This window comes from Protobothrops mucrosquamatus, unplaced genomic scaffold, assembly GCF_001527695.2.
Source record: "Protobothrops mucrosquamatus isolate PMUCROS unplaced genomic scaffold, P.Mucros_1.0 scaffold_50, whole genome shotgun sequence".
Classification (NCBI taxonomy): domain Eukaryota; kingdom Metazoa; phylum Chordata; class Lepidosauria; order Squamata; family Viperidae; genus Protobothrops; species Protobothrops mucrosquamatus.
The window spans coordinates 1,029,649-1,049,256 of NW_015386126.1; the positions used below are offsets into that span (position 1 = coordinate 1,029,649).

General features: G+C 34.7%; 1 protein-coding gene across 1 annotated transcript in view; it reads right to left on the reverse strand.

Annotated features, from left to right (window-relative positions):
- Positions 1–9,367: 9,367 nt before the first annotated feature.
- ANKRD50 (ankyrin repeat domain 50) overlaps positions 9,368–19,608 on the reverse strand; it is a 31,502-nt gene continuing 21,261 nt past the window's right edge. The window contains exon 3 of the mRNA XM_015811495.1: positions 9,368–12,958. Coding sequence (XP_015666981.1) covers positions 9,411–12,958 — 3,548 coding nt within the window. The 3' untranslated portion in view covers positions 9,368–9,410. The remainder of the gene's footprint in view (positions 12,959–19,608) is intronic.

The window sequence follows — 19,608 nt, forward strand, 5'->3', positions numbered from 1 at the left end:
CCTTGATAAGGCCACACTTGGAATACTGCATCCAGTTTTGGTCACCACAATGTAAAAAAGATGTTGAGACTCTAGAAAGAGTACAGAGAAGAGTAACAAAGATGATTAGGGGACTGGAGGCTAAAACATATAAGGACCGGTTGCTGGAATTGGGTATGTCTAGTTTAATGAAGAGAAGGATGAGAGGTGACATGATAGCAGTGTTCCAATATCTCAGGGGCTGCCACAAAGAACAGGGAGTCAAGCTATTCTTCAAAGCACCTAAAGGCAGGACAAGAAGCAACGGATGGAAACTAATCAAGGAGAGAAGCAACCTAGAACTAAGGAGAAACTTCCTGACAGTTAGAACCATTAACCAGTGGAACAACCTGCCTTCAGAAGTGGTGTATGCTTCAACACTGGAAGTTTTTAAGAAGAGACTGGACAACCATTTGTCTGAAATGGTATAGGGTTTCCTGCCTGAGCAGGGGTTGGACTTGGTGACCTCCAAGGTCCCTTCCAACTTTATTATTATTATTATTATTATTATTATTATTATTATTATTATTATTATTATTATTATTATTATTATTATTATTACTATTATTACTATTACAATTATAATTATAATTATTATTGTATTACAAAATTGGGATAAAATAGAACAAGAAAAATGAAACATTTCATATAGTCACATCCAACATTCCATTAATATAGTTAGGCCTTGATAGTTCAGAGAAGGGACAATAGCAAACAAATGTAAAACAAATATCTGCTGAAAAGCAAATATATTTATTATGCACTTTCATATACATAAGGACTTTTGCTTAATATAATACAAGAAATAAAATAAAAATTTTACAATGTGAAATTCAATGTACATTTTAGGCTATTTACAAACAGTCCAGGAAAGAAAGTTTCAACTGTGCACTATGTTATTTGAACAGTTCCAATGGAGGATATCAAGCATTAATAGACATTGGCATAGCAGCACAGATGACAAGAGGAAAGGATGCTTTAAGTAAAAGCAAAGCCATTTCCCATACTGATCATAATAAGATCTATATGGCGCTGCTATACCTTAACATGTCAACATTTTGAAAGATAAATTAACTAGCTGCTTCCCCTTAAGAATACCTGCTGGGGTCATTTGTGCTACAGATATTAAAAATCACTTTCTCAAACTGCAAAGGGTGATAATTTAGTTCATCTGGGAATGACTTTATACCGTGAATTGTAGGGAAAATAACAAAATATTGTAAAATGAGATGTGAAACAGAACCTATGAGTCCTGAATTATACTAAATTATAGCTGATCAGCCCTATAAAATCATGGCTTAACAGAACACACTCAACTTAACAATGGTAAAAAAGCATGGAATTGTCAATCTTTCAGATAATGAATGTTTATCTTTCTTGGAGAGAGGCCACAAAAGTCAATATATTAAAATCATATATTAAAGCAATGTGAAAGAGTCTCACACTCTTGTCAAGTGGATAGATTTATAATAATCAAGGAGGCATGCTGTATTCCAAAAAGGTTCTGAAAATATACAGGAACTTTTATGTCAATGTATTATCACAAACCATTTTCCTTTTAATCTTTTTTAATTGATTATTATGCTTAGGGGATATTCTTATCCCAGCTCCTTCAAATGATAAAATTATTCTGCTGAAAATCTAAAGGGTTCGGCAACATGTTGTGAATATGGCCATAAATGTAATTATAAAGTCACAAATACATACTAGGATAAAACAAGTCCAATAAATACAATCTCAGCAATAGCTGAGATGAGAAAGACAACAATCTTTAGGAATATTTGTTTAGAGTAAAACATTAATAAGAAATAAGGGCTGCAGTGTTGAATTGTTTTGCAAATACCCAGTACTAGAAGTTCAGAACAAATTTAAGCCAATGTTTTATATCCTAGGTCACTTAGCAATATTACTACTCCTGTATTATTTTACAAGAATCCTAATGGGTTCAGAATTATAAGCAGCTAGCAAAATATTAGGAAAAGGAGATTTTCAGAGAGTATGAATTCCTGTTTACATCGCATGTATCTTTTATGCTCTCAATGCACACAACCATGAATCTTTCTCATTGCCATATTCTCATCAGCCAGGGGAGACTTCCTACTGACAAGCTTTTGCCACAAATTTTGACCTTATGGCAGAAATCCCCATAGTTGAGCTATAATTTGTTCCATAAACAGCCATTTCTTCTTCTTAGGAAAAGTAAAGCAGTGACACTTGGTAACATCCCAGCAATGGGAAAAACACAAATGCCTGCCATCAGATACTCCTGTTCCGAGGTGTTTTTCGTGACAAAAGAGATGCACAGAATAGCAGGGACAGGATTTTATATCAATAGATAAAGACTGCTACAAAGCAATTTCAAACATTTTTCTTTGATATTTAGAGCTATAGAACTCTAATATGGTTTTTAAAATATATTTGAAAGAATGACTCAGGTGGTACAATCCAGCTGTTTATTATTATTTTCAGCTAGAAAGATATTATTACAGTTTACCATTTGCATCTAATCCAATAATAATATCAATAGGTGCCAAAATTGAAAACCTAAAAAGAGAACTTTATATTGGGGCTACACACAGAACAAAAAGAAGCGAAATAAGCCATTCTTCCTGCTTTAAATACATGCAGGCAGGTATCTGGGGTTAGGCTTGTCAACTGCTTCTAATCATTTCATTTTTCAGTAAATTGCTTTATGTGGGTTAACATTTCATGTCTACCTAACACTAAAATAGGTACCAGACATCTTCTAGAAGTTTTGGACTAAGTTACCCATTAGTTTCAAACAGGGGGACGACTGGAGATCACTAAATTGTCAGTACAATATAGTTCAGTGCAATAGAGATATCTTGTTTATCTCAAATCATTTAACTGGTGTTTGAAGGATTGAAAAACAGCCTTCATATATTATAACAGATGCCGTACCACTAGACTGTGTCTCTTCCACAGAAAAATCTTAAACGAGTCAGGGTTATGGATCTCTGTTAGCCTTTCAGAGGAAAGAGGCAACACAGATATAATTTGACTTAAGTCAATTAAAGGAGACATTGTTTCAAATACATTCCTTCACCAATGCTCTTCAAAATGAGTAACAAGAACAAGCTTAATGACTTGTAGCTAGAATGACAATTTAGCTACCATTGTCAAAAGACTGACATTCCTGGTGAGAAGCATCTGATATATAGGGCAATAGCCAAATGGAAATACAATTTAAGATGAACAGAAGAGTACCTCAGATTGGTTTGGTATCATGTTTGAGATGACCTTTACTATGTATGTACCCATGATTTTTTTGCGAACATAAAATGTGAACCAATCATACCCAGATAGAGCTACATGACCGAACACTGACATTTGGAATTGCAGTGTTTTTTTGGTGGGGGAATCATAAATATTATCAATTATTATTATGGCTGTGACATTGTGAAGAAGCGAAACTGGGATTGTTGTCTGTGTTTGGGAAAAGCAGCTGCAACCAGGCAAAAATTCTTTTCACCCCATTTCTCTGTATTCTCTCAGAGGGTTGTAAAAGTTTACAGACCCAGAAACCTGGGAGCATGTATTCATTCACTCACAAATTTGTTCACAAGCGTCCACACCAGTGTTTCACTTTCCTGGCTAACAGAACTGCACCCAGGCATTTTCAAGGACATGCCAAAGTCCAGAGATAGCCTCACACCATCCAGAATCTTAGCTTACAAAAGCAAATGCTAAGACAGAATGGGGAGGTACGCTTGGGAGAAAAGGTGATATAAAGATAGAAAAATGGAGGTGATATCTGGAGATTGGTAGCTATTACGGGCAGGACTATTATTCAGGTAGCTATTACGGGCAGGACTATTATTCAATTGCCAGGACCACAAGCTATAGTGAACAGCATTGTGCTAGTTTAAGTCCAGCTTAGAGCTTTGCTGGAAGCATGGTAGCAACCAGAAAAAGAACTGCATTGAGGCAGCACTTCATCCCAACCAATATAAAAAACGTTTGGAAGAAGGCTAAGATTATGTGCCACTTTAAAGACTTGGAGACTTTGTCTGAACTGAATATTAAAAGACTTGAGGAAAAAAAGGATTGCATATTAAACATGGCAACAGCAACTTCCAAATCCGAGAGGGATGGAATTGACCCAGAGCAATAGACTGTTGTTGGGGAAGGTGCGTGCTGCAATAAAGCATTGTGTGCAGATTTACTATGCTGTGGTGTGTCCAGTTCTTGGAAAGCAAAGAACCCTCAAAGGAAATTAGCCCTGTGGCTGTGGCAGTTCACATAATTCTCTTCCACATGCAAATTGCACCCTTTGAAATAGCTACAACCTTTTGTATGAGTATATGTGAACCTGCAGTAAAAAAAAATATAAGAAGTCTTATGACATCTTAAAGTCTAACTAGGAATCACATGCTGCAAAGCTGCTGGTGCAAGCATAAAACAGAAAAATGATATTCAACTGGTGTTTAAAAGGCTTATTAAAAGAAATAACCAGATGTATGTATATTTATGAAGTGAGGTTGTTTCATTCTTTTATGTAGTCAAAGATACTGCTTATCTTTTTGGCTGAAAGATTTTTTTGCCATATTAAAATAAAATAAATACATAAGGCAATGCCTTTCAGCACAAGCCACCATGGCATCTTTACCCGGATGATGCTTTTTGAAAAGAAGCTTACATTTCTAATTTCAGTTGTATGAGGAATATATGGTATTATCTTGTTCTGTTATTAAGGAAGAAAGTGCTTATTTTATGTATTAAGTATAAAGTACACAAAATACAATTTCTGAAGCACAGAAGGTTACATTAAGAAGGCAGCCTTAACTTTTAGGCACATTGCAGTAAATCAAGGTAACTGTGCTGCAGTGTTCACATTCAGAATTTTCAATGTAGTTTAATGAGTAAGAAATGCTTTTATCCCAGTCTAGCTGACAAACCATTCTTGGCAACCTCTTCTTTTTGTTCCTGGTGTTTTGAAAACTGCCTAAAAAACAAAAACAAAATAAAATGAAAATTTACATTCTACCTCAAAAATCTTAATGCTATCAATAACTGATTTATAATGTTTTCAATGATATATAAATAGCAATGACTAAAAATCTTAACAGTTTATCATTGATTTTTGAGGATCTTTAAAATGGATTGTCTGAAATCAAATCCATAGTTTGATCAACAATCTACCATGAAGTCTACTGTATCCAAGTAACATTGTCATGTCAGACTTGCTCTTAGCACTTTACCATATCTCAGTGACATGGAGTTTAGAATTTCCCCTGCCCCCCTCCTTGCAAAACTGAGTGCTACTCATAGGAATTAAGAAACAGAACAGGGTGATACAGCAACATGTTACAGATATTATGGTACTGGTGATAACATAACAATATGGCAATTATATTTTGACAAGATTATATTAATATTTAACATGCAATTTGTAACTGTCAATTATTTTTAACAAAATGAAAGCTTTTGTAACTTGAATTCCACTCATCCTTGAATTTCATTACATCACTTAATTATTATGGTTTTGTAATATTTTAGATATGAGATAAGATTGCATGGGCAAACACACAAGGCCAATTTGTAATATTTTAAAAACACAATATTGTTATGTTTGGAAAAAAGTTCTTGATTAAAGAAAAGCTTGTCTTTGAAAAAGTATAATCTAAGTCACAAGAAAGCTAATATATATAACTATGAAAATATAACTCTTACAAATAGCTTATTCTTAAATGAATACATTTCAGTCATTGATTGATTGAAGTTAGGTGATATCCATATTGAATAAAATAAAATATATATATTGTAAATCTATAGATCAAAGTTATCATTTTGGGGTCGTAAGTGCCAAATTCTCAGATTAACATAACACTTATTTATTCACATGTGGGACTTAATTCTAATTGGTCTTCTTTTTTTTCAGCACGCTGTGAGTTTAAATATGCAATCTTATGACTCTTGGAAGTTTCAATATAGATTTTAATTCCTTTCATATGGTAAACACATAGAAGGTTACTAACCTCTCATATTAGCAAATGATGTAGATACAATGATATTTTTCATATACTTCATTTTATACATATATATTTAGATGACTGGTTTTCCTAAAGATGAACATTGGTATCTTCTCAAATGTATGATAAAATCAGGGGCATGATGCATGAGCACAAATTATACACAAAACTTATAGTATGCGACCTTCAATATCTCCCCTGGTTCTGTGATTCTATCCAGCTTCATATCTCAGAAAAATAATGCTGTGGCCACAAAATTGCAATAAAGAACTACTGCAGTGTTTGCAGATTTTTTCTTAACTCTTCAATAAATCATGATCAAAAAGTACTAAGGCTATCATTTGAAATTTTTGTTACAGAAAAATGCATGACCATTCTACAGGCTATAATGCAATCTTTTCAATTACCTGGGACTCCACCAAAATATATCCTTTAGTCTTCTTTTAACTAACTTCATAACAAAACAATGATAGATCATGAAAAGGACTTCTGGTGGTGTTAGGCTGCACCAATGGCGGCTTTTGTTAGCCGCCCGCCTGGGAGCGCGTCAAAGCCTGAAGAGACAGCGTGCAACAGCTGTCTCTTGGCTAGGAACCCCGTCCCTCGGGCGAAGAGGGGGGGTGAGCAGTCCGGATAGGCTTAGAGCTCCCTCTCACCCCGGTTTTTTTTTCTGATCGGGGTTGGGGGGTGCGAGCTCAGCCGGAGTCTGGACGTCCTCCGCGCCCCAGGACGCCTTCGCTCCTTTCTTTTGCAGCGAAGCCAGATGCAACGCCCACCTCTGCTACTGAAAGCTACTTGGATTTAAATTACAAGCAGACGGAACTAAGCAGGAGGTTTGGAGTAGTTTCGGCTTATGTGGAATTTTGATTTTGAACTAACATCTTCCTTTTTGGTGGGGACTTAAAGTGGGAAGAAAATGGCTGCTTGCCGTTTCTTTGGAGCTGATAAAAAACTTTCGCTTTTTACTTTCACTCTCTTCTGGTTACTAACTGGATAGAGATATATTGTGGGGTTTTTTTGGTTTTTGGAAAGTTTTAGTTGCAAAGAATTTGCAATGTCTATTTGTTGGTGATACTTATTATTTTTATGGATTATTGAAGTGTTTTTCAAAGAAGTTTGAAGAATGGCTTTAAAATGGCTGCGGAATTGTGAAAGAAAGAAAGAAAAATCCATGCTTCTTTTTTGCTGGCTAAATGAGTTTTATAGTTCCAGATTGTATAGAGCAACGGGTGGATAAGTTATGTGAAGATGTTGAAGAAGATATTATGGAAATAACTTATAATGATATGTTATATGGTAGAGATTATGAAAATGATAAGCATGAAAAGCTGGGGAAGGAAGCTGTAATAGATCCGGTTGTCCTGGTGTACCTCCCTGATGAAATTTTGGAAAAAAAAGCTTATAGAAATGGGTCGTGCATCAGAGAAAACCAGCTGGAGATGTTGCTGCTTGTGTTTTTAGAAGATCTTGCTAGAATGGAATCATATCTGCAGAAATTTCGAACACGCTAAAAACTGTTAATGAAAAAGGTGGAATATTCATTGGCTTTGAAGGTATCATGAAAAGGATAAGCATGAAAAGCTGGGAAAGGAAGCTGTAATAGATCCGGTTATGGTCCTGGTGTACCTCCCTGATGAAATTTTGGAAAATAAGCTTATAGAAATGGGTCGTGCGTCAGAGAAAACCAGCTGGAGATGTTGCTGCTTGTGTTCTCAGAAGATCTTGCTATAATGGAATCACATGGGTTTATTATCAGTAGAAATTTCGAACATGCTACAAATTGTTAATGAAAAAGGTGGAAGATTCACTGGCTTTGAAGGTTGATCAGCAATGAAAAAAAAAAAGAATGGAAGCAAGGACTGGCTATGGAAGAATTTCTTGATGATAATCTTATATGAACGTTTTGAAAGTTTTATATTTTTTAAAAAATTTTGATTTGGAATTGATTTTTTGGATATATATTATTTGAATTAATAAGAGTTAAAGGATCGAAGTATTTGATAAAGAAGAGAGTAGATGGTTATACTATTGAAATTTGTTGTAAAAAAGAAAGAAAATTTTACTTAAAAGATATGTATTTGAGATCAAAAAGAGTTTAAATGATTAACGATATATAGTAATATTCTAAAGGACTTATATTGTCTTAGAGGAATTTAAAGATGGTTTTTAATGGGTTTTAAGATATTTGGATGATTAATAGCATTAAGATTAAAAGATATGTACTGGAGATCAAAAAAGAGTTTAAATATTAATGATATATAATTGTATTATTTTAAAGGACTTATATTGTTTTAGAGGAAGTTAAAGATGGTTTTTAATGGGTTTTAAGATATTTGGATGATTAATAGAAATAAGATTAGTAGTTAACTCTTTATTTGTAGAAACGGTAAAGTTTAATTTTTAGATACTTGGATCTGGGGAAGATGGATAATTATATTTTGAGTTTTGGAGTTAAAATAAATTAATATTGGTATGTATTATAATTGGATTGTTTTAGTTAGATGGGGGTTGTTTATTTACTCCTGTATTTAGTTCTGGGAAGTCCGGGGGGGGGATGGGGGGAAAGGGATTTCTTATGTATTTTGGTATACTAGAATGGTAGTAAGATATAATGTAATAGGAGGTTTTTCAGTTTGTTTTTGTTTTTATTATTATTATTATTGTATGCCATAATTATATTTCTGTTTATTTTAAAAATCAATAAAAATTTGTTTTAAAAAAAAATGATAGATCATGAAAAATATCACACTGATATCAAAGTTCATGGCATTTCATTCAACTCTGGATTAATGGCTATTTAAAAAAAGATTAGTTTGGAAAAGTTATTCATAACCAATCCATGTAATTTGTACTGGTTTTGCTATTCATACAGTTTCAACTAATTTTTTATAATTTATTTTAGTAACAAAATCTGAAGCATAATCAGTTACATTTAAAACAACAGAAAATTGGGTATTTCACTTCAACATAATTGTGAAGCTAATTTCTAAATAATTAGAAGAAAATTAATCAAAGCATCTGACAGCCATAAACATAATTAAATTACCTAAAGAAGCAACAATATTAATGATCTCATTTAAGTTTTAGTTTTAATTTTTGCCAGAGCATTAGAATTATTTTGATAGGGCATCCATAAATTCACCATTTGGCTAATGAAGGGAAGTGGCAAGCAGAAATTGTTTCAAGGTCCCATAAAAGTAAACTTTGTGAGTCTATTAATGTCCACATGGTTGTGGTTTAAGGCAATGTACATAAAATGCCTCTGACCATTTAACAGTTATATGGTTTATAATCTATTGTTCAATAGAAAATCACCAATTCTCATTCTTGATTGCCAATCAGCAACAATGCCTAACTAAGAACTCTTTGAATAGGACAACTCTAAAAGGTGCTCACCTTTTATAATGGTGTTTCTTTCTTGTAACTGAAGCTTGGGTCATTTCCCTCAATTTGAAGCTTTAAGGCTTGTTTAAGGCTAAATTCTGTTTCTGCAGATGGATAGCCTTCCAAAACCTCCTGATGTCCTCGATCCTGGACTGTTCGTGGTACAGACACTCTACCAAGAAAAACCTGATTGCTCTGAAGATGGTAGTTTGGATTTGTCATTATTCCATTTCTCTTTTTCTGCTCTCCACTTTGTTGATGGATCAGAAACTGCTGTTGGGACCGGCAAACTTCTTGCTGGGTTGAAGGGACTAAAATTTTGCACTGTGTATCAGCAGGCATATTTTTAAGAGGCACAGTAGTGCCACATTTGGTAACAGATATCTGTTTATCAAACTGAGTCATTTCATATTCTAAAACTTTTGGTTGTGAGGGAGTGGTTTGTTTTACTTTTTTCCCAGCAGACCCGGATTTGTTGGAGTTCTCAGTTTTCCCAGTTTTGTTTGGTTTTGTTGATTTTAGGCTGGGTTTCACTTGGCTCCATTCAAATTCACTATTTGGTGAACTATGATTCTGGCTTAAAGAATGAGTAGTGGAAGAAGGTGAAACAATGGACTGTCTACTTCTACTGCGGGGCAGTGAATGCTGCTGTATTTGTTCTGTAAAGGACATATTGTGGAAACTATCAATAGGTACTGTTTGGGCAGTTGCTGTAGATGAAGTTGTACGAAGTGAAGAGTTTTTTGAACTTTTCAGTGAATTATTAGATAAAGAGGACTTCTGTCGGTCAACTGTTGAATCAGGAGATTCAGAGGGTGAACTAAAAGCATGAGATGGCCCATTTGACAAACCACGTAAAGCAGCTTGTACATCACCCCCACCAGTGCTCCCTGAACTGTTTGATTTTATGGTTAAGGATTGCATTTTTGAAGGTACTGATTGCAAAGGTTTTTGCTCCATTGTATGGATTGGGGAAGGCGTGCATCCATTTAAACTAGAAGCACCATATTTTTCCAGTAGTTTAATTATTGGCGTGTGCCCGTTCTTTGCAGCAACACGCATCGCTGTGCGCCCAAACTGATCTGCATGATTTGGATCAGCACTATTTTCCAGTAATATCCGCACAACATCAATATGTCCTTCTTGGGCTGCAATGCAGAGTGCAGTAGCACCTTGATTGCATGTATGATCAACTAAGGAGCTGTGCTCAATCAAAAGCTGAACTACTTTGACGTGACCCTGCCATGCTGCCGACTGTAAAGCTGACCGTTTCTCATTGTCTGATGCATTTACATCAGCATGGTATGTTATCAGCATCTGTACCATCTCCACATGGCCCTGCCAGCAGGAAACATGGAGTGCCGTCCTTCCTTCAGCATCACTTGCTTCTACATTTGCACCATTTTCTAGGAAATACTCAGCCATTGATAGCTGGTTCTCTAAGGCCAGGATGTAAAGTGTTGGCCGGCCATCAGCATCTTTATAGTTCACATCAGCTCCATGGCTGAAAAGTAGTTCAACTATATCTCTGTGTCCTTCTAAAGCAGCAACACGGAGTGCATTTCTCCCATCATAGCCTCTATGATCAATATTAGATTTATTTTCCAGTAAAGTCTGCACACAGTCATAGTGGCCCTCCTGGGCTGCCAATATGAATGGTATACGTCCATCATTATCAATTTCACTAGTCCGAGCACCTTGTTCTATAAGTGCTTCACATATTAATCTGTGACCTTCAAAAGCAGCCATATGCAAAGGCGTCCATCCTGCATCATCCCTATGGTTTTCATCTAATCCTCTATCTAGCAGAGTCCGTACAACTTCAACATTACCTTGAGCAGATGCTATGCTAAGAACTGTCCGTCCTTCACTATCAATGCTATCCACAGCTGCTCCCCAAAATAATAAAGTATTTACAACTGAAGCATGGCCCATTGACGCTGCAGCAAGAAGAGGAGTGCGGCCATTGTTGTCAGTATGATCTACATCTGCTCCACCTTCTAGAAGCAAATCAACAACATCTACATGCCCTTCATAGGCTGCTACTAGCAGTGGAGTCATTCCATCTTTGTCACAATGATCCACCTCAGCTCCCCTGTCTATTAAAAGGCTCACAACTGAAGCATGTCCCTTGCTAGCAGGAACACAAAGAGCAGCAACAGAGAGAGCAGTCCTTCCATCCACATCCTCATGATTTACCTCTGCACCATGGTCTAGAAGATGCTCTACAATTTCTTTATGCCCCATGTACGCTGCAGCAATTAAAGCAGTTCTCCCTTCATTATCTGCTTTGTTCACCTCAGCCCCATGTTGCAACAAATTCAGTACAATATCTTCATGTCCTCCCCAGGCTGCTGCTCTCAAAGCTGTTCGACTGTCAGCATCTGCACAGTCCACTTTTACGCCAGCATACAGAAGTGCAGAAACAACCTCAGTATGTCCACCCCAAGCTGCAGATCGCAATGCTGTCCATCCATCATGGTCAGTATGATTTATGTTAGCGCCACATCCAATCAAACAATTTACAACTTTGGTGTGCCCTTGCCGTGCAGCTAAAGTAAGTGCTGTCTGCCCAAGGGTATCTTCAATTTCAAAATCTGCTCCTCTAGAAACTAACAAATTCACTACATCAAGATTGCCACTGTAGGCAGCATTGGCCAGCAATGTTCTTCCATTTGAATCACATTGATTTATTGAAGCACCATTATCCAATAAAGTTCGAATAGAATCTTCTCTTTCTAATGCTTGTCGCACAATGCAAGATGTCCGGTCGTCTTCACTATTAACATGAGCACCAGCTTTTACTAGCAATTGTAAAACTTCCTGCTCTTTGGGGATCAACGTCAACAAAGAATCTTTAACAGGAGTACCATTCCAGATCATCCATAAAGCTAACTCAGATGTTTCCAATTGTAAATTTGAATCTATTAAATGCAAAGCAAATTCTTGTGCTTCCAATGGTGCTAAATCCTTGGCTCGACATGTATAACTCATTGCTAGCATTCGATGTCCCTCTGCTGCATTGCATAAATATTTTTGTGTACAATGTTTTACATCCAACAACCATTCTGCAAAACTGTAATGAAAAAGGATCTTTGTGTTTCCTAGACCATCAACAAGAACTTTTGATAGAACATCTAGTTTGCGCTGGAAATCCTCCACAGACAATGCCATATTTTTGGTCCACACTGCATGGAACAATTCAGTTGTTGTGACTGGTCTGCAAGCAGCAAGGATTACATTCAGAATAGGTTGGACTTTTGCAAACTGTTTTCTCACAAAAAGTCTCTGACAAAGCCAAAGATAGAGTCCATTTAACGTTCCAGGGATATCACGAATTTCTCTTAGCATAATGAAATTTTCTACTACTCCATCTAGGACACGCTCAAGGTACAGAAAGCAACCACTGCTTTTAATGTGAAGCTGATTCAACATTTCTGCAGTTTCTTTTGTGAGATGTTGTCTCAGGGCTTCTTCTTGATCCAAGCGATGAAGAATATACTGTTGAACATCTTTCACAATATAGGCCTTTCTGAGGTCATCAAGACTTATTTTTCGAAAGCCTAGACAAAAGTAAGGGAAACAAAAAGGTAAGCATTCATAAGTTTAATTTCAAACAATTTGCTTATTCTGTTCGATTTAGTTATATAGACACTAATTTAGATGTATGTGATTGTTGATAATATTTCATGAACTACTTAATTACGCAATGAAGGTTCTCATTTAACACAGGACGTTTCCTGCTTAAGCTTCCAATTTTTAATATTTTATATAGCAATACTGCATACTCACAATCTGTAAACTTGCGATATGATAACTAATTCAGAAACTGAGTTTTGAGATTTGCTCTATCACAGATGATTCCATTTGCAAGATTATTAACAATGATTTGCCATTTGTCCATCTCTATATTATGACTTTTTTCAAGTCAGAAGTTTACAAAACTAATTTTGTAATAATCAACAAACAAATGTAATTTAAATTCTCTTTTCTTAAGAGAATGAACAATTCCATTTCATTAGGAATATGAAAAGAAGGGGGGAAATTCAGATGAAAATGAGCTCTACCTAGTCACAAGTATGCAACAGAAATAGAAGAAATGAGAATGCAAAGTGACCATTCTGTTTCCCTTTGGAAATATTTATTAATACATGAATTTATTAATTGGAAAATATTAAACACAAGAATAAGACTAATACAAAGTAAAATAGGGCAAAAAAGAGAAGAGAAAAAGATAAAATGAAAGAAAAATAACTAAAGATACACACACAAAAAGATAATAGAAAAATGGAAAAGAAAGAAAATTATATAAAGTAGGGGTGTCAAACTTGCCACGTCATGTGACATGTCACGATGTATCATGACTTTTTCCCCATTGCCGGAGCTGCTAATATATTAATATATTAACTGCCAAATAACCACCTAATTGCCATGCAACTAAAAAAAACTACATTTTTTTTAGAAATGAACAATGTATGAATACTAAAAATAAAGCCTGTAAATCTGCAAATGAAAGTTTGATTTAAATTATTCCCAACTTTAATGATGAATTGTTCAACCTTTACCATCTGTATATTTTTCTTTTAATCAGGCTAAAATCTGTTTTATTTTTCATTATTTTGCAATATAAAATTCATGTGAACAGACTAGTTAAAATTATTTTGAATATACCCCCCAAAAATTGCTTGTGGCATTCTTAATCCTGATCATTTAGCAGAAGTTATAGATGTGGGAAGTAATTAAAATCATAATTACAGATATATATGCAAAAACAATAGCCCTTTAGTATAACATAATGATACTAAAATAATTAAGATCAGGTGCTGATAAAGCAGCTGTTTGGTGATTTATTATTTCACAAAAAGCTTCAAAATTTATTTGGAATGTAATGTTGAAGAAGAAAAGAGTAAGTGGAATAATAATCCATGGATCATCTATCTACATACTAATTTGTTAAACTGCTTTGGTTTGTGCTCACTGATAAATCCTTAAGAACGTATGAACAAAATCTAAATCAGATTTAGATCAGATCATAAGAGTATGACTACCACATAAAACTCACATTGAAAGACAATGGGTATGCATTTTTTTCAGTTCATAAAATGTCCCTCAACTCCGTCCTCCAAATAGACATTGTATTTGTGAAATAGTAAGAATTGTTCAACACAGCACTCTTGTTTTAACTTTGGCTAAGCCTGACCAGCCTGTATTCAGGAAATGCTTTGCAAAGCCACAATATAATCATACGCTTAATTTAAATTTGCCAATAGGTAGTTGGATGTAACTAAAAGCAGAACAGAAAAATAATAGAAGTTTGTGAACAACAGGGAACTGCTTTTGAATCTAAATTCACAAGCTTTATCAATGCAGATTGCTCCTAGTTGGTTAGTAGGTAGCAAGCAAGATATTCCACGCTACTTCTGCTTGTCTGCTTGTTCACTTTGGCTGCAAGTCAGTTCTAGCATACAAGTTAAAGATTCAGAATATGAAGACTAAAATTTACTTTCATAGGAAAGCTCACTGTAGGACTTTGGATCAGTAACTGTCTTTCCATTCAATTTCCTTTACAGGACAATTATTGTGTGGAAAATAGAGAATATGCCTTGGATATCACCCTGAATACCTAGATAAAATTTAACACATAAACAAATGGCTTACTGCTATTAGAATTCGACTAGACTCCAGTACTTTTTTTTTTTTGCTGTGTAAAATCCAGCCTTTGTACTCTCTAATATAGGCTTGATTATGATGCCATTAATATGGTATTATTTGTATAAGAACCTTCTCAATTTTAACATTCTCAGTATTGTGCATATTTCCAAATGTGCACAATTATAATGCAGATAGTCCTCACTTAATGACCACTCATTCAGTTACTGTTAAAACTAGTAATGGCGCTGAATAAGTAGAACAAGTGGTCTTCACAATTACGACATCGCAGCATCTTGCAGTCATATGATTTCCATTTGTGATCTTCATTTCTGGCTTCCTACTAGCAAATTCAATGGGGTAGCTGGCAAAAGATTGCAAATGTGACCATGTGATGTCACACTTAATGACATTGTGGAATTTAGTTAACAACAGTAACTGAAAACCACAAAGTGGCATGGCCACATTACATTGTGCTTTATGACCACGTTGTTCAGTGATGGACATTTTAGTTCCAAGTAGCACTATTAACTGAGAATTATCTACAGCATTTTTAATTTTTTTGCTGATTTGTAGTTCTATATTTTTATTTTATTTTTGTAAATTGTTCTGTACATTTACTATAATTATTACTGCCATTCTAATAATACTTTTGATTTTGGATTTGACACTATGCTTAATAAGTCTCATCAACTGGTACAATATAGGGATTCTTATTCTTATGACCTTAAAAAGATATCAGTCTGAAACCTCCTTAAAATAAAGCTTATTTATATTACTAGAAAATTGTTTTAGCAGCTCAGTCTCATAATTTTTCTTAATGATGGCTTTGAATTTGGCATTACCTTTAGAAGCGTTACAATTTTCTGGCAATTTCTATTGAATATATCTCCTTATTAACTACATTCACATACAGGAGATAAATAACATTATTTTTTTAACAATAATAATCAAAATAACATGAAAAAAGACATTCTATTGCAAGACTTATCTCATTAATGCTTGACCTAAAAAAAGAAAGTTTATTTTACAATTTCACAATGCAAATTCTGCATTGCTTCAGATTTTTCTTATGCCATAGTACATCATCATCTTCCAAATAGAAGTTCCAAAACTGATTTCTTTGATTTATTAAATATTCATTCCATTATAGCAATAGAAATAGTTATATACTGTCCCCATAGCACTTCACAGGACTGTCTGGGCAGTTTACAATGTAGAAGCATTATTTGCATATTGCCACCCAAAATTTGGGTCATTTTACAGACCTTGAAAGGGTAGAAGGCTGAATCAACCTTGAGTCCCATCAAGATCGAACTTCAGGCTGTGGGCAGAATTTGTCTGCAATACCGCATTTGAACCATTGCGTTACCAGGGCTCATTATATATTTGTTGATTATATCAACAAATCTATGCCAAACATAGATTCTGGTATCAAACATTGGTACCTTGGAGGTTAACAATTCACTGTGACATAAAGCTTTTAGAAATACAATAGATCCACTCTTTTAATGATGCCAAACACATCCACACATACACACACCCACACAAAAACACAGCTGTTCCTATTAAATTAGCAAGACTATGCTATAACAGTGCATTTTATTATCTTCAATGTGTTTGCCTTTTTCATCATTAACATACTTCATATTTATCCTTCACTCAGTGCATCTTTTACATTTATAATCTAAATGATGAACAATGTTCCAGTGTTATAAATATGAATAACTTCATCACCAATCTAAGTTGATTTTAATAGTAGTGTTTTGTGCATATCTTTTCAAAAGGAATTAATAATCACTAACTAAACATTAACTGGAGAACGAAATCCTTTAACAATACCATTTTAACAAAAGTCAAACTACAGACTACCTGCAGTTTTATAGTTTACCTGTAAATAACAAATCTGTTATTTGTTAAAACTGGTTTAATTGTCCATTTCAAGTCTGTGTATATATTTAACTCCCTTTCTCATATATACATGCACAAACTTGCATGTAAGTATGTGAAAGAGACTTACAGTAAATAAAAACGCAATACAATCCCAATCTAATCAGAGCCCAAACTTAAGAGTATCTGTATACACTATAATTGAGGAATTTATTATTTTTGTATTTAGTCTCTTTTAAAATACATGTAATTGTCAGCACTTAAACAACAACAGGATAAAAACCCATGCTAAAATTTCCATGAGATCTGGAAACTGAATTTATATAGATTGATGTTCAATTTAGTTAAGAATTTTAAATAAATTTGTGTGAAGTGCTTCACAAAATATATTGGCATGAATGAATCACCTGTCCTTGAAGTGCTAAAGAAGGGATCCCCAACCCCCCCAGGCCACAGCCCACTGCTGGCCTGTTTGGAACCGGGCTGCATGAGCGGCTGGCTGGCACATGCACGCACACCTCGACTTGCACACGTGCATGTGCTGCCCCTCCGTTTCCGTGGGCCGGTTCCCTCTTCCCCCGCCGGGTCACCAAGTCGTAAAGCATCATCCAGAAGGCTTAATAAGATTACTTCAAAGTCTTTTCCTGTCAGTTTGTGTAGCATAGCCCTAGGTCACATATAAACATGTTATGGCACAATTATACTGTATGTATGGTATTTTTTCCTACTACATATTCAGTGTAACTTAAGGATGTGGACAGATTTTGCTAACAGTGTATGCTCTAAGAAAAGTTAAGACAAATAAGCAGATATAGGGGAACATACAAGATGTAGATTTCTTGTGGAATGTATATCACATTTGTTTGTGAAAGGAGTTGTAATTCAATCAAGTACATTGCATTTGCCTTACTTGCACAAAGCCCTAAGAATCAGTCTCTCAGATCATCTAGGATATCTGAAAAAAAAAAGGCCTGTTAACTTATGGCTGGCCAGAGGAGTCCTAGGCATATATAATAAGAGTTAGGATAAACTATTATATTGTTTGTGCATTCTTGTTTTCCAAAAAATAAATAATTCATATTAAAAATTAGATACTCTACTTCATACTAATAATAGAACTCTTGAGTCAGATATTGTTAAATAATATTTCCAGTGGAAGCAGAATGGGAAGGTAACATTCAGTTTTTAAAAACCTGCGTTTGCCCATCAGGCTTTGGATAGGTACAAATATCTGATACAGCCTCTCTGCAGACTTTGTAATCCTGAATGCTGAAGTCTATAATAACATCAGATAAATTATGAAAAGTTCTGGGAGATTTGCTTCCTTTTTGTATATATTAACTCTGCACCACAGCTTTGCTATAATCTGGTAATAATAAGTACAACTTTCCCCAAATAATAATTATATGAAGCAAGATGCGATGGAACCCATTAGTTTCTTCTGTATAACTTGAATGCATGTATTTAAGCAACATTCCTTACTCTTCTGGCAAACATATCTACTGATAACATATTCTAGTCTAAGTCAGTCTAATTTAAACCTGGGATGCAGTCACTAATCTGAAATAATAAAAGTTCAAAGGCGAGATCAACAAGAAAAAAAATCAAAGGATTTCAATTGACTTTGGTCCTTACTCCAAGATAAGAGAGTATGCAGAAACCAGACAGATTTTTGGTAGATGGAATTTGCATTTCCATAGGAATGTTTGAGGATCTGTAAGTAATTTCAATAACTATCTTTTTTGCAAAATAAGTCTGTACTCTATGCCACACTTGCTCTTGAGACCTCTGGGTTCACAGATTTTATACTGTATAACTTCAGACCCTTTTCCCTCAAGCAGTTTAGATTGAAATACATATTGGTTTTCCTCAAAACATTCTGACAAGGACATCATAAGACACATCCATCATCCTTTATACTTAATAATATAAAGTAAAACAGGGTCTTCCAGTTTTCTGTTCTCTAGTTTTAAAAATACATTTATGTCTTATTTTTCCCAAGGCACAATATTTCTGAGATTCTACTGCTTCTGGTTGTGGGCTTTTGTGAGCCCTGGGTAAATTTCAATACTATCCTTTCAAATATATACAGTATCCTTACTTCAATACTATCCTTTCAAATATATATCTATCACAAAGTCCAAAATTCTGTGTAGATCTACTTTGATAACAATGCAGGCCAAATCTTCCCAAACCTTAGTCTGTTCTTTTGAGCTTAATATAATGTATTGCTGTTTTTTCAACCTTAAAAGAATTTATGTTTCTTTTTATTCAATCCCATTAATTTACAATAAAAATAACAAAATCTATCAATAATGGGTTAAAGTAATACAATGTAAGTATCTTAATTTATAAGACAGCTGGCAATTTTGATAGATAACTATTGAGGCAAATATTTTACCCTTGTTTTATCTCTATGAGGAAATCAATACACAATGTGGACATAAAGAAGAATGCGGAGCCTTGATAGTCTCTGAGTTTAAGTAATGAAAGATCTGCAAGCAATCAACCAAGTAGGCAATATCATGATAATGAAGAATACTTTCTCATTCCTAAGACAAGTTAGAAGCCATGGACTGATTTTGCCACCTACAACTTTGCTTCCATAACTTTACCATAATTGCAAAATTATTGTTGATAATAGATTTTCCTTCTATAACCACAAAACCCTAAT